The sequence below is a fragment of the Scomber scombrus genome, chromosome 18 (assembly GCF_963691925.1).
Source record: "Scomber scombrus chromosome 18, fScoSco1.1, whole genome shotgun sequence".
NCBI classification, from domain to species: domain Eukaryota; kingdom Metazoa; phylum Chordata; class Actinopteri; order Scombriformes; family Scombridae; genus Scomber; species Scomber scombrus.
In genome coordinates this window covers 12,563,490-12,578,571 of record NC_084987.1, presented here as the reverse complement: position 1 = coordinate 12,578,571, position 15,082 = coordinate 12,563,490, and the positions used below count along the sequence as shown (strand labels likewise).

The 15,082-nt window shown below is 41.3% G+C and overlaps 1 protein-coding gene across 1 annotated transcript; it reads left to right on the top strand.

Moving 5' to 3' along the window:
- The first annotated feature begins 499 nt into the window (after positions 1-499).
- cdc42ep4a (CDC42 effector protein (Rho GTPase binding) 4a) lies at positions 500-14,064 on the top strand. The gene is made up of 2 exons (XM_062439520.1): positions 500-825; positions 10,899-14,064. The coding sequence occupies exon 2, from the start codon at positions 11,049-11,051 to the stop codon at positions 12,102-12,104; it is 1,056 nt and encodes a 351-aa protein (XP_062295504.1). The 5' UTR covers positions 500-825; positions 10,899-11,048; the 3' UTR covers positions 12,105-14,064.
- Positions 14,065-15,082: the final 1,018 nt, after the last annotated feature.

The window sequence follows — 15,082 nt, the reverse complement described above, 5'->3', positions numbered from 1 at the left end:
CAGGTACAGCAAGTAATGTGTTTATAACAGTCTTCAAAAATGACACATTAGCCTTGTGGCTTTGGTGTTGTCTTTTGATATGCAGTGTTGATGCACCTCCCCCCCAAAAATGTAATGTAGGACACTGCAGGAGGTATTATTGGTCTGCTTATATTCATTGCTGTCAGAGAGGATGACCATGCACATTTTCCCTCTTAAAGTTACAGCTACCTTATTGAATACACAACCTTGGCTAAGGACAAAACTGCTATTTCCAAGTTTCAACAATTCCTTGCAAATGCAGCCCTAAATGATTGATTGATATTTACATTACTGGTAGCAAGTATGGGTTGGATCAAAGACAATAACTATTTCGTATTGTGCACACTAAATCCTATCATGAAATATATTTAATGACGTTTTTATTTATTGATAATCATTTCCATACTGTGTCATTGGAGTACATCATGACACAGATCCCGTCTATCACAGTGGAGGAAATGAGACAGGGCCTGTCTGAGCGGCCCCATGCTGGCAGCCTGTGTCTTTAAGGGGCCATGTAAAGAAGGCGTGTTCAAACGCACTACTGAGGCAGCAGGAGGAGGCATTGTAGTGAGTTATTGCACTTCAGAGCAGCAGCACCGCTTCTGAGGATGCGGTGACAGCAACAGTAACATTTCTCCGAAAAAAACACAGCCTGTCTGTCTAACAGTGTTTGGTGGATTCCCGTGAACTGCTGATCTGAGCGTTTTACATTTCCTTTCATTTGATAAATGCACCTCCATTGTAAGCCTGCTGGGGGCCTTAAAGTGGAGCTGCACCCGGCTTTTATGAATGGGATGCTCGGTAAGTGTGCGCTTCAATATTTATACCTACACTTAAACTTCACTATATAAAACGTACCTTTGCACTTGTTTATTATGTTGAAATATGCATTTTAAATAGTGCTGATGTATACAGCGATTCAGTAGTGCGCATCGTGCGCAAGGCAGCTGATGCTGTTGTAGTATGGCTACTTATTGTTCTCCTGCCATTGACCCACCCAGAATCATAGCATTATTGTAATGTGATCGAAACACTAGATAATAGTGAAGGCAGGAGTGGATCAAGTGCTATTAGATGGAAAGCTGGGAAATAATGTTTATTTCATACTGGAGAATTTATTTGTGGAGACAGTTACTATGGCGAGAATTGAGCCTATTTGTCTGCAGTCCTTCAGCCACTATATTAATTTAGTAATACGAATATTAATATCAGTATTATTTGTTTGTGTTGGACGGTTTTGAAGCCAAAATAAATTCACAATGTTCATATTTTTCTCATATCACTTTTCCACAAAGGAAAACTGCAGAGGCCTTACATGAAAACAGAAATTGAGATTCAGTATATTCAGTGGGTATAATGTGTTTGCTAGCTTAGTTATATTTACCTACCTACTTACCAATGACAGTAAATATTAATCAACATTTCTAGTTTCCACATCAATGTAAATGTGCTGGAATTAGCTAATCAGCTAACTTTCATCCATAATCCTAGGTCAGGTTATTAAAAATGTGTGACCCAATGTCATCAGTTTAATGTACTTTAGAGATTCTTTCATTTTGATTTGCAGATGCACTGTTCGTCACTGTGATGTAAGTGTACAGCATGCTTGTTTTGGCAATATTGGAGAGTTAGGGAAATGTGTTTTTGGGCAGTAGGGGAACTTGAATTAGGACACATCCACTTTTACATGATTTCTAAAACAATCACACATTATACACTTTCTGGCCCAAAATGCTGTGTAGGCCTGTCCTGGTTGTGCAGTTCATTACCCACAGTGACTTGGCAGGGGTGTCATGACAACATTTGATGAGCTCATTGGCTGGGATAAGGTAAAGGACTTCAGGTCTGTAGGACGTCACTCCATCACTGCTATACAGATAAGAACTTCTTAGTAATTGTTTGTGGTGATAATGTTATCACTGGTCTGCTTATGAGGTAAATTGGGTGGCTTTCTTTGTTTTTGCAGGTTTAAATTTGACATTTGACTGGTGTTATCCAAAACACACATAGGGCTTTGTAAGAGGTCAGATTGCTCTGTCAAATGCTGTGATGGACTTAGGTTGATGTCACAGCAAACAAACAAGCCACATCTCCAGGATGTATGTGCCGTAGGCTCAGCCTGTTTACTTTTTCATAAAAGTGCCTCTGAAATGCCTTTTAAGGTGTAGCACATTTTAAACCAGTCTGCACAGGTTCTGCTCCCATTACTATCTACTGTTTCTTAAATTACAAAGTATCTAATTGCCTGCAGGAGACATGTATTTAGTGCCTGAATGTGAAAGTTGTGGTGTTGGACACTGAGCCAAGCACTCTGTTATTGGGCACTGCTCAGTGTAGACCGCATTTGCTGGCTCATAGCCCAGGAAATACAACCTGCTCTGAATTTTGTTTACAAAAGAGAGTGGGTTAGCGTACTTTCTATTCGACAATTATCAGCACCTCAAGTTCCCTCTTTGGTTGTGCTTGAGTGCAACTTTACTATGTTATTTGTGGCCAGTGAGTGTATAGTCCTGCATCCATGTTTGAACATGTCTGCAGTTTGTGTGCACATTTGAGGCAATGTGTGTGTCCTGTCCAGCCCATTCACATTCCAGGAAATACCAACATAAACTGTTATTTTTTCCCTGAGGAATGCCTCTGAGGATGTGATAGTGAATTGTTGGATCATTATAGAGGACATGACAAGTCTTTTGAAGGATGTGCAGCACAAATAGCATTGGGTGGTTGACATTACTGTTAATTACTGCCACAGGTCTGCAAATGATACACATAAATCCCAGCTCATGGAAAATTTAGTAGTTGTAGAAAACATACTTTCTGTCAGTACATAATTTATGGACACAGTTAGCTTGTTTGCAACAGTTCATTAGTTCACTTCCATTACCTTTTTTATAACCTTGTTGTCCCAACATTAAATCCTAAGGGCGTCTCATGTGTCAGTGTGTGAATGCTGTGTTTGTTCCTGTGCCTTTTGTTTGGGGGCATTGTTTTCTGGTCTGCATTGTTACCCGGTATGCTGGGGTTGGTACTATAAGCTGGAGGAAATGTTTATTCTGTTGTGCCATCCTGTTTTCTTGTCACTAGTTGTAAATACTGAATGGAGTTGATATCAGTGCAAAGTTAGACAATGACAGGGGCTCATAATCTTAAATCTCTCATAATGTTATTAAGTCTATCCAGAAGAATTTGGTAGATTTCTTTTTTTTGGCACAAAGTCAATTTTCATTTCAGTCTGAACCACTCTCTTCTATTTGATTTGATTTGCATAAATCCAATAATTGAATATTAAATTCTAGGAGAACCCATGCACTCCCACTCAAGAGTGAAATCGTTGAATACTCATCTGCTGGCACAGTTTCCCATACACAAGTCAAGTGGTTTCATGTCTACTTTTTGAATATATAATTTTTGACAAAAGACCCCTCAGCTGTTTGATAGCTGTTTTTTTGGCTTCCCTCCAGCCAGAGCATTTTGTTGCGTTTCTGCTGCTCTGACCCTATAATTATGGCACTCTTTCACTTTAAAGCGGGATGCTCTGGATCCCATAATTTCCCCACATTCTTTCCATGAAGGAGCCCAGGTTTCCACCTGAGTTTTTCAAAATGTAAGCATTCTCCTCTTCTGCACCTCTTAAGAGACACCTGGCCAGTCTTTGTCTGCTCTGCTCTGGGTGACAATATGGACACCTGGGCCTGAGGCCAGGGCTGTCATCAGCGTGGCTGGACTACCTGCTGAGAAGTAGCTTCTAAAATAATTAATGTCACTGAACCTTAGGCTCTTCATGTACTCATATGTTGCATTTAGGGCCACTGTTGAGCACGCAGCCCCAGCAGTGGCCCACAGCCCTGTAGGTTATTACTGTGTGTTGATGGAGATATGAGCTGTGTTTGTTTACTTAGCCCACCAGTAATACAGTATGATGGAGTTCAGCCTTGTTGATATTGTGAGTGGTCAGGAAGGGCAGGCTGAGTAGATTTCCGGAGAGATGGGAGGCTTTATTAGCTCATTTTCTCCCTGCCCTTCCTGTGGACATACCCCTTAACACGCCAGCACGTCTCTGTGTCACTTACATTGCATATGGCCATGCAGTCTGTGGTTTTGGGAAGAAATAGATATAGCAATAGACTAAAGCCATTTTGTCATATGATGTCTGATGCAGTTTGAAACATGTATCACACAACAGGAGATTGCCTGTGTCAGATGGTTTTCACCTACTGGAAATACTTTGTATGGTTTAGGCGAGGTTTGGCAGCTGGGTAGACTGTGCGGGAGGCAAGACATTACACAAAAAGTATACTGCAGTCACAACCAAGTCTCTTCCTATACCTTGAATTGGTCCGACGATTTTGGTGTTGGCCCTTAATGACAGACATTCCTAAATTTCATCATCTCTTCAGTTAGACATTTTCATTGGCATCTTCATGTAAATTCTTCTTCTTCTTCTTGTGAATTCTTCTTCACCCTTGGATGTTTGTATTTTCAGTTTCGAGCCTGATTGAAACATCAACACGCCCACTCACTGGCTGTGAATTCTACGGAAAATGACCTGCTCTATTCACACATGGGCTCATTCAGACATTATACAGACTTTGTACTAGAGAGCTGGAAGAGTAAAGTCCGTTAAATGTCAGATCCAAACTATTCAGACAGCTCCTCCGGATAATGTCTAGATAAGTTCATGGTTTCAGTGCATGTGTAAAAGGGACTTATTACTGTGTTGAGGTGACCAATGTCAGTCAATTATCTGAGCACATACACAGTTTGAGATTTCTCTGACATTTTGAAGATGGAGTTATTAACGCCCTGCTGCCGGTTGTTGATCTTGCAGGTCCAGTTGGCTCAGAGGATTTTAGCCACGTCTCATTGCCGAAAACATTCAAAATAATGTTAAGTGGTTATTTCTGGCATGCTCTCTTGTTGATATCGCCAATGTCAAACTCTTTCTGCTCATTCTCTCTCATGATGTTGAGACACTCCGAAGACCGTGTGTGTGTGTGTGTGTGTGTGTGTGTGTGTGTGTGTGTGTGTGTGTGTGTGTGTGTGTGTGTGTGTGTGTGTGTGTGTGTGTGTGTGTGTGTGTGTGTGTGTGTGTGTGTGTGTGTGTGTGTGTGTGTGTGTGTGTGTGTGTGTGTGTGTGTGTGTGTGTGTGTGTGGTAAAGGCATTGTCTTGCTTACATTCTTTAATGTATTGAACTGGATAGAGTACAACATCCTTATCTGCCATCCGCTGTTTGTGTCTCTAATAAAAGCAGTTTCATCAAAGAGCAGGGGGCCCAGAGTAAGAGATGGAGTGCCTGGGGTCTGGTGACTATGTTGGCTGTAAATGTAAAAGAAGTCATCTCCTCTGGGGTGTCAGAGGTCAGCTGATACATGTTGAGCTGAACCATCGTCAGGACTCTTCTTTTGAAAGCTATTTTAGTGTCCTTGTCATTATCTGGTCATTCCTTTTCTCTCTGGCTTGTCTGATCTATATGTGCAACAAATAGTGACTCTTATAGTTGGTCTATTGATGATTATGATGAGGCTTTCAAGTTTGAAGGGTTTTCCCATTAATGCAGCCATGATTACACACTGGGTATGTGGAAATAACAGTTGTTGTATAATCATTTATCAGCACTTACGGCTATTTTTGAAAACTTCTGTATTCTTGTCAATTTGCTTTTCCCTTACAAGCTGCTTACTGTTAATATTCCACTCACTGATAGACAAATAGCAATATAGTACTCAGAGATATGAATGCCAATTGGAAAACCTGCAGGCACTTTTTTTTTTAGCAGGGAAGCTCTAAAAATCTGTTGTGCTTTGATCTAAACCAAGCAGAATGTCCTGCTGTGAGGTATGACATTAGCATACCAAACCTGCCTCACACCAGTGTGCCAGGTAGTAGTGGGGAAGGTAAAAACACGTTCATGTGATTTTTAAAAAAAAATTTTTTTCATTGCCTCTGCACCAGCCTCAGGCTTTTTGTATATTCCATTCTCTTGAACCCAGAATCTCAGGAGAATTTTCTTCAAATTTGACACAACCATTTGGTTGGACTAAAAGATGAGTTGAATAGATCTTGGACCTCATGTCCATCCTATTCTCGTGAATGCCATATCTCGGGATCGCTTGGAGGGAATTTCATAACACCCAGCATGAAAATGACCACTTGGACTCAAAGATGAACTAATTCTGTGACAAACATGTTTAACACAAATGTTTAATAGGATAATAGGATGATGAAGTGATGACACTTTATATTCTATATTATATGCCTGGGCAAACATGGATGTAAACTGCAACTTGACTGGAAGCAGTTTTTCTAGTTTCTTCTTTGCCATCTATGTTTTAGATAAAGGTATTTTTTCTTCTTCTTTTTCTCCTTCTTCCTGTACTCTGAGGTGTTAATTTTGGAGATATAGTATTAATATTGAGGTGTATATCAGCTTTGTTGGGAAATATCTGTCATTTTTTGCCTTTTTAATAATTTGGTTAGGCTTAGGGTTATATTTCTGTCAGAGTTTAATATGATAGTTGGCTCACTAAAAACTAACACACACACAGACCAAGGCTTATGTGAACAGTGGACGGTCAGCAAGCGCAGGCAAAGTCTCTGACCGTGCTCAGCGTGTCCCCCACATTTCACAGCTACAGATTTTGGATTTGCTGTGCTCTTTAGACCACAGAGGATTTACACTTTGATCAAAAAGAGCCCTTGGCTTTCTTGGCATATTGGAACTGCATGTTGAAGAGAAGCATGGCAAATGGGTGGTGGGGTGCAGGAGGGCACTGAAGAGATACCCTGTAGGTCAACAACTAGAGCAGAATTCACAACATGACAAGCAAAAGGCACGCCTCTCAGAGTGCCCCAAATGGGCCATTTAAGCAACCGTTAAGATCTGTTTTTAATGTAGGTAGGAGGGCTTTATTTGTAAATTCTTATTAAATCAGTGTGTTTATCTAAGAGGGCGTCAAGTCAGTTTTATTTATATAATGCCAAATCACAACAGAAGCATCGGCTTGATGTCTGTTGTTCCCTGCCTGTGTGATTGAGAGATAATGTGATTTCCACTGTGTGACCTAGGGCTGCTCCTTCCTAAATGAGATATTCAGGCTCACTAACTGAGTTGTGCGCAGATACCTATCTACTAAAGGCCATTTGTCTGCGTAATTACTGGAACGTGTGTGTGTGTGTGTATGTGTGTGTATGTGTGTGTATGTGTGTGTACGTGTGTGTACGTGTGTGTACGTGTGTGAGTGTGAGTGCGTACCAGCCTATTCCTGACAGGTATACCTTTTCCCGGTGTAGATGAGTTTTCTCTAACAAATTGGTTTGCAAATGGTATGACTGTGACTGTGATGTTTCAGACCAAGTAGTTTGAAATGTCAGTAGGTCAGAAGAAACCAGCTGTTTTAGTCCCTGTTTTTTCGTGAAGATTTGAGCGTATGTGGCCCCCCACCCCTAATATAATTTCACCCCCAGGTCATTCAGTTGTCCGTCCAGGTCAGTGGCTTCAAATGAAGCAGACATAGAGCCCCCACCACTGCAGCAGACAGCCTCTCCCAGACAGCAGAATACACACTGAACGAATGAGGTACAAAAGAGATGCATCAATACTCAATTAGGGAAATGGCCCATTAGTCATGTTTGAGAGTGAGCATGTGTGTGTGCATGTGTCTGTGCGTTATCTCTTGTGTATTAGCCTTGACTGGCCTACGGTCAGAGTATTGACAAGAAGTGAAATGTTATGTTGGTCTTAAACACAAATTATCCAGATGGCCAACATCCCTTCTTCCTGTCTTCTGTTGTTTTTTTTGTGTGTTGTCCATTTTAATCAATGTATGTTAATTATGAGTGATTTGAGTCATAGCTTAAGCATTCGGTGAGTGTGTGTGTGTTCACTTCCTCCTAAAGCATTTGTCTACTTTCTTAAGAATTGACTACAGTATATCCTTTGAGGTAAATTTATCCCAGGTGAACAAACTGAGATTGCACTCTGATTTATTGCTCCCTTTTTTTCACAGTGAAAGAATCCACTTCTATTTTTTTCTCTATGTGTTATTTCTGTGCTTTCCCTCAGAAGATTCGGGGGTGTATTTTCCTGCCACAAAGTAGTGGTTATAACATGTATCATATTTAAGCAGATTTAGAACCACCTATTAACCCAGGGTAGATATTTATATTGATAATATGTGATCTATAAACAGAGCTAACATTACATTCCCATGGAATAAATACATTTGAGGATACAGGCTGAAATATCATTTACCCAAGCAGATGTGAAGCAGCTTCGGCGGTGGTTTGGAAACATTCCTAGTGTGTTCAAGTTTATCCACAGTGTGTTTGTACATGCATGCATGCTCTGATGCTTTTTCCTCAGCCGTTGAGAAATACCACATCCACATCATGACTTCTTCAACAATTTTGAAAATTCTTCAAAAACTCTACAAATCATTTAGTCATTTAGAGGGCTTAAGGTCTGTGGGTCAGAGAAGTGTGCAGCTTATAAACCGTTTCCGATTTCACCGTCACAATGAAATGACGCAGACATGTTTCATCTGCTCATCCTGCCTGTTTCTGTCCCACATTTTGTGTCTCTAGTGGGCTCTGTTGCAGCCAGAGTGTTGTGAAAGTCAGTTTATAAAGTCAATCCCCCTGCTGTGACCCCCTGGTTCCCACGCTAACTGCAGCCTTCTCAGGCCCTTTTCCACTTTTTCATTCACGTGTACACCCACATGTGCGTGCACACATACTTACACAACGATACACAAAGCTATAAATATAGCAGGGCTGTGAATCAGGTTTGATGTAGCTGTGAAAGGCCTGTGCGGCTGCAGGGCTGCCTGGATTTGATTAAGATTCAGCTGATGAAGAACAGTCTGCCTGCTGGTCTGTAATATATTTCTGGACCCATGTCATTGCAATGGGCACTATGGAGCTTTTCGACTTGATCCTGGATAAGGGACAGGGGGATTGAGATGTATGGACCTTCTCCTCTTCTTTCATCTGCTGGTTGTTTTTTCTCTATCTGTTTATGCCACCCAGAAGCAACTAGTCAGACACAAAGCTTTTTTTCTTTTGGCTGGGTGTGAATTATCTCCCTCTCCATTATTATCCCCCCTAAAAAACGGGAAAAAAACAGAACATGTATCTGCAATAATAAACATGTTTTATAAAAAAAAAAACATTAAGCCTCAGTCAAAAGTTCTGCAATCTTACATGTACAGTATATGTACAGACAGCTCTAATGTCTTGTAAACAGCACTGAAAGATTTTTATATTTTCATTTATTCATTTCTATGAATCGGTTTCCATTTTGTCATTTAAAAACTACACAAAACATGGATGGCGTGAATGAGAGAAAAAGTAGCAGACATCACAATCAAAGGATGTAATGTCTGAGCTGTATGGTTGACACAGAAGGAGGCCATGTGTTGCACGCTTCTGTGAAGCCTGAAGCCGTGCGCAGCCCCTGACAGGAAATGCTGTCACTTGCTTGCAGGAGAGTGTTTCCATGGTAACCATAGCAGGTGAGGGCATTAACAGGAAGAGGAGTAGAGGCTCAGCCGGCAAAGACGGGGGGAGGGGGGAAGAGCTGCATTAAACAGCCCAACTCTCCCCAACGGCACTTCTACCAAAAACAGCTCTGACTTCAATATATTTTAAAAGCTTGCTTGTAGAAATCCAAAGTCAAGGTTAAGTCACTGACTGTTTTGATGATCTTCCTGTGTCAGCGTGAGTAAACAAAGAGAGAGGCAAGCTAGAGTGAAGTGCAGAGTTAACATAGCAAGGTAAGCGTTTTCTGTGGGCCCGCTTACGTGAAACTGTAGAGATTTTCCACTCGCATCCAGAGGTGCATGTGTTTTTCATGCATGCCTGTAGAAACTGCTTGCACTTCATTTTGCAGACCACCATGGCTGTGTTCTTTTCATGTGCATTTTATATGTTGGGATGGATCACTAACGAGACATCCCGCTCCTGTCCTCCAGTGCATCACCTGTGGAAGCGACAGTCTGGCTTGTGGTTTCCTCTCTTTTGACTACACATTTCAATAATGCACAACACATTTTCTATCGGCTGTCAGTCACAAACCTTTAGGGGCTTAAACACTGTTATCTAAAAGAGGAAGATGGTTGGTGAATCTTTTCTGTCACTCCCCATCCCTCCAAATGCAATTCCATATACATTTGTCAAAACAATGTCAATTGCATACCCAATTGACAGGGGATTATTGTTCTCTGGTGTTCATATAATTGACGCTTTTTTTTTTGCACAGAGAAAGATTAGTTTTTGGTTGTGTATGCTGTGCAGTCAAAGTTGAGCTTTGCATCAGAAAATCCCCAGCAGCTCTTGACTATCCCTCTCAAATTTCTGTTGGTCTGTGGTTGGTGTTTTGGTCTCAGTTATAATGCAGTTTGGAAGTGGAATCCTGTGGTATCTTTTTTTTCTGGTGCATTTTAGAGGTCATTTCACATTGATGTTAAAGAAGTGCTGCTTATCATTATGGAGTTGCATAATTAATAGCTTTGACTCTTATATTTAGTAGAACATTTAAAATTCCTAGAAATGTTTTTATTAACTTGATGGGATTTAACAGCCAGACGTGAATATTTTACACAACATAATATGGAAGCTGTGCAGTAAATAGATGAGATAATTTGAGCTTGAGGACTTTAGGTTCATGTTTCAGTTGATTCGAGCCTCTGTATTTTTGACACCAGTAATTTTTTTTGGCATGACACTATAGAGTGGTGGGTCTTAGTGAGTGGCTTAAACTGTCTTTTTTAAATTGTGCATTAGGTTTTGACTAATGTATCACTTCAAATGTGTTTTTTTTTAATTGAGTTTTTGAGGTTTCGTGTAATATATTTGCTTTATTTTCATTTTTCAGATTCCCATGCTGACTGGAATTGAGGAGCATCAATATTCATTCCAAGGTCTCCAACAAGGATTGTACTGAAGATTTGGGATCTCTTTTTGTAGACTGACTGCATCGCTCTACTACCTCTTTGTGCAAATAACAAACTCCTAATCAGCCACCATGCCAATCCTAAAACAACTAGTGTCGGGCTCCTCACAGACCAAGCGCCGCTCACGCATGGACTTGACCAGGGAGATGATCAGTGCTCCACTGGGCGACTTCCGTCACACCATGCATGTAGGCCGCAGTGGCGATGCCTTCGGTGACACCTCCTTTCTCAGTTCCCGTTCAGGAGAACCTCCATCTGAGACCACATCCTTCCCCCGCTCTCCCCGACCTGGCCTCCTGTCTCGTACTTTCAGGAGCAGCAAACGCTCCCAGTCTGTGAGCAGAGTGGACCAGCAGAGAGACAACTCCCTGATGGTCCCTGGAGAGTCACCTACCTACGTGAAGAATGCCATGTCCTTGCCCTTCCTCAATGATGAAGACAGAGTGGACAGTATGGTGGCAAAGAGTCTGTCCTCAAGTCCTTTAAAGCAGCATGATGAGATGGATGAGAGAGGTGCAACAGCAGCCAATCACTTCCTGGAGCTGGAAGAACGGAGCTTTGGTGAGTTGACTGAGCTTCCAGAAAGCTCTCGCCACTTTGGAGGTGGAATGAAGCATGCCGAGTCAGTTATGTCTTTTCATGTCGACCTGGGACCCTCAATGCTGGGTGAAATCCTGGGAGTGATGGAGAAGGAGGAGGATGATCTTGGCTACGAGGAAGGCAAGAGCAGTGAGGGCCGCGCCTCACCACCTCTCAGCACTCACGGAGAAGAAGAGGAAGACATGGAGAGAGGACACGATGAAAGTACAAAGGAGCAGGTGGTAGGAGAGGAAGAAGAAGAAGAATTGCAGCAGCAGACCTCTTTGCATCCAGCCAGCTCTATAGATCTGGAGCCTGAGCATGGTCGATCCTACACTCCAGAGTACACTCCAGAGACACGGCCAAAACACTTGCAGCATCTAGACAGCTGTTCCATGTCCAGCTCTGGCTCTGCTGCCCTGGATGAGAAACCAAACAGCCAGACATATGCAGGAGATACAGACAGCGCCACCTTCAGTGCCCCACCCGAGGAGGAGAGCCACTTCTCCTCTTTCTTGGAAGATGAAGATGATGAGATCCGTGTATGAGATTCTAAAGCCTGTGAAAAAAAAATAGGACAGAGCTCTGGAAGGGGTTTATTTGAAACTCGCAAGTCCTTTGACAGTGTGGATTTGCACTTGAACCAAAATAAGACACTCTAGTTGGATACTGTGGGAATGGGATTGTGAATAACACAGAGGACTCTAACTTCTGTAGGTCTGCAAAAAAAAAAAAAAAAGAGACTGACTGCTCCTTTAGGATGAGCCCAGACTCCATCTGTCAGAGAGCCTTACCCTCCACTATGTGTTTGTCTGTCAATCCGTCTCTCCCTTTGAACATTGGGAACTGACATGGAAGAGCAGCCACTTTTTGAATAATGGAACATTCTAGAAGTGAGCGGGGAGGTAGCAAGGACGGGTTAGAAAGGAACTTTTGTAGGAAAAACACTTTCCATAACTAAAGCTCAGTTCCAGCTTTCTCTCTCTCCTCTCTCACTTGACGTGTCACATGTGCTTTTTTAATCTGGTTCACTTTTTCTTCTCTCTGCGCTTTCTCTCTCTCTGGCTGTGGGACATTATGAGGCCTGAGTTGAACAGAAGGCCCCTGTCACCACAGGATCACTCGTGGGTATCTTGTCACAATAAAGGGGGCTATGTTAGTCACTGGAGTGTGAAACCCTGCCTTGAGCTTCTTTAATCTGAAAATATTATAGTAAAGTGCCATAGATCTGTCAGCGTTCCCCTCCTTATGTAACTCAGGGTCCTTGTGACACTGCTCAAAAGCTGTCGTTTCCTGTTGTAAAGCTGGACCACAAAGCCAAACCAAAAGTCTCCTCTGTATTTTAATTCACAGTGAGTGCCACAGAGGCTTAGACTCAGGCTTAGTGTAAATTAGAGAAACAATGGAGACACATTGGCCTGCATTAACTATAAAGCATGGTGTTACTACAGGAAACCAATGGTACAAAAAGAAAAGAAATGTGTGGCACACTGGAGAGGGATTGCATGCTTGCTGTTGCCCTCTTAATTCTTTTTTTTCCCCGTCCTGAAGCCATATTGTTCATGATTTTACAGATTTGCATGAACTGACATAAACTGGCTACTTCCTTTCACTAAGCATTTCAAGTCAAAACTGAAATCAGTTTGTTAACCACTTCCTTCCTCCCTTGTTTTTTTTTGCACATCCGAGCAACTGCAGTGGTGCAACTGAAGTGTGTAAAAGATGATGATCCTCAAAAGTCCAGGGGCAAGCCTTATGTACAAAACAGTTTCCACCACTACATGTTGAGAGTCAGTGCACCAGCAGGCCCAATTAAACCAGACACTATTAGTATTTGGTGTTTAATACCTGTTGTTTTATTCTCTTGGAAAAATCTTTTCTGTTTGTGTTATGTCTGTTTTGAAGAGTGGATGGAAAAAGAAAACATGGGCAGCAATAGATGCAAGAGTATTAAAAAAAATATTGTTATTTTTATGCAAGTTGCATAGTCATTGCAGCTTGACTGTATCTCTTGCATCATTAAAAACTGTGGACAGAAAGTATTGACGCTCAGTTGTGCTGATTGATTTCACTGCCTTAACTGAAGCTGACAGATGTGCCAAATCATAATTATCTAGCCAAAAAATAATTTAGTTGTGAAACTCACTCTTGGGAGAGTCTGTCAAATCTGTCTGTCACTTCCTTCTTTGTATGGGTAATCACTGTTGAACTGTTTCAGCTTGCAGGTTTAAAAAACTAAATAGATAAATAGGGTTCTAAGACCTAATATCATGCAGGAAAAATAATGAATTTGCATAACTGGATATTTATGTTTCCAATAACTCAAACACTACATAATATATTCAGGTATTTCCACAGATTTGTGCGAATGGAAACTTGTTTTTTGTTTTTGTTTTTTTGCCCTTTTTGTACAATGTTGTATATTATGCCTTATTGTTGTCTTCTTTACAGCTTCTTTCTGTACTATCCAAAATAACCTATATTTTTCAATAAAAGAAATCCTGAACATCTTTACTGCAGTGTATTGTTATTTCTCCTTTGTCTCAGTGCATCAGAAGATAATTCAGTATGTATGCATGAAGTGCTTCTCAATCATCAGCATTAACAAAGGAATTCCTTGAGTGCCGTCTCTGTTTCCTGTCACTATTGTCTGGCTCTCCCAGAAGAGGAAGGAAGGAAGCAATTGAGACCTAGTTGGACTTGTCTCTTATGTATTAGCTATACAAGCAGAGAGTGACATGATGACTAATGTGCATGTGTGTCTGTAAAAAAATTTAAGGCTTACTTTAAAAGCTTGGATACCCCCACAGAGCAGCTTTACGCTTCATAACCTACCCATGCAGATGTGGGAGGATGGGAAGATGGATGGGGGACGAAAGGTTTATCATTATGTATATCTGCTTTCATAAACAGTGATGACAGGTCGTTTTTCTCACTGTGCTGATTAGGTGATGGATGACTCTGGCAGTCATGTAAGACCAAGATCCTGTTCATCATCATGGACTCCTAACTGTTGTCAGTTTTGAGTGCACAGACCTGGCTTTTTACACACTAGTGAAGCCCTGATCACTTGGGCAAAGTTCAGTACACTCTGTGTTGTTAACACTGGCTGTAGACAGTTCAAGGTCTCACCCTTCATCCATCCACATTAAAACTGCACACTGCTCTATTCCTCTTTGGTATCTTTTTCCGATTCAATCTTTCATCTCCACTTTAGGAGAAGTTTAATCTCCTTCCACTTTCAGGTTTTCACAGTCACATTATGCCAGCGTCCAATCTGCCAGAGGGCTGCAAAATATCATTCTTACACTTGTGGGAAAAACAGGCCATTTATATTGATTGTTGTGGTCAATACGAACCAGTACTGCTATTGATCCTGTTTTTCTCTCTGTTTAAAGTCATTATTCTTTTTAGGCATTTTATTTTGTTTGTTTCTCTAAAAAGGAAAGACTAAATCTTCATTCTCACTACTTTTGTATTAGCTTTTACAAGTCTAGCTTTTAATCACTTCTTTTAGATAAATTAT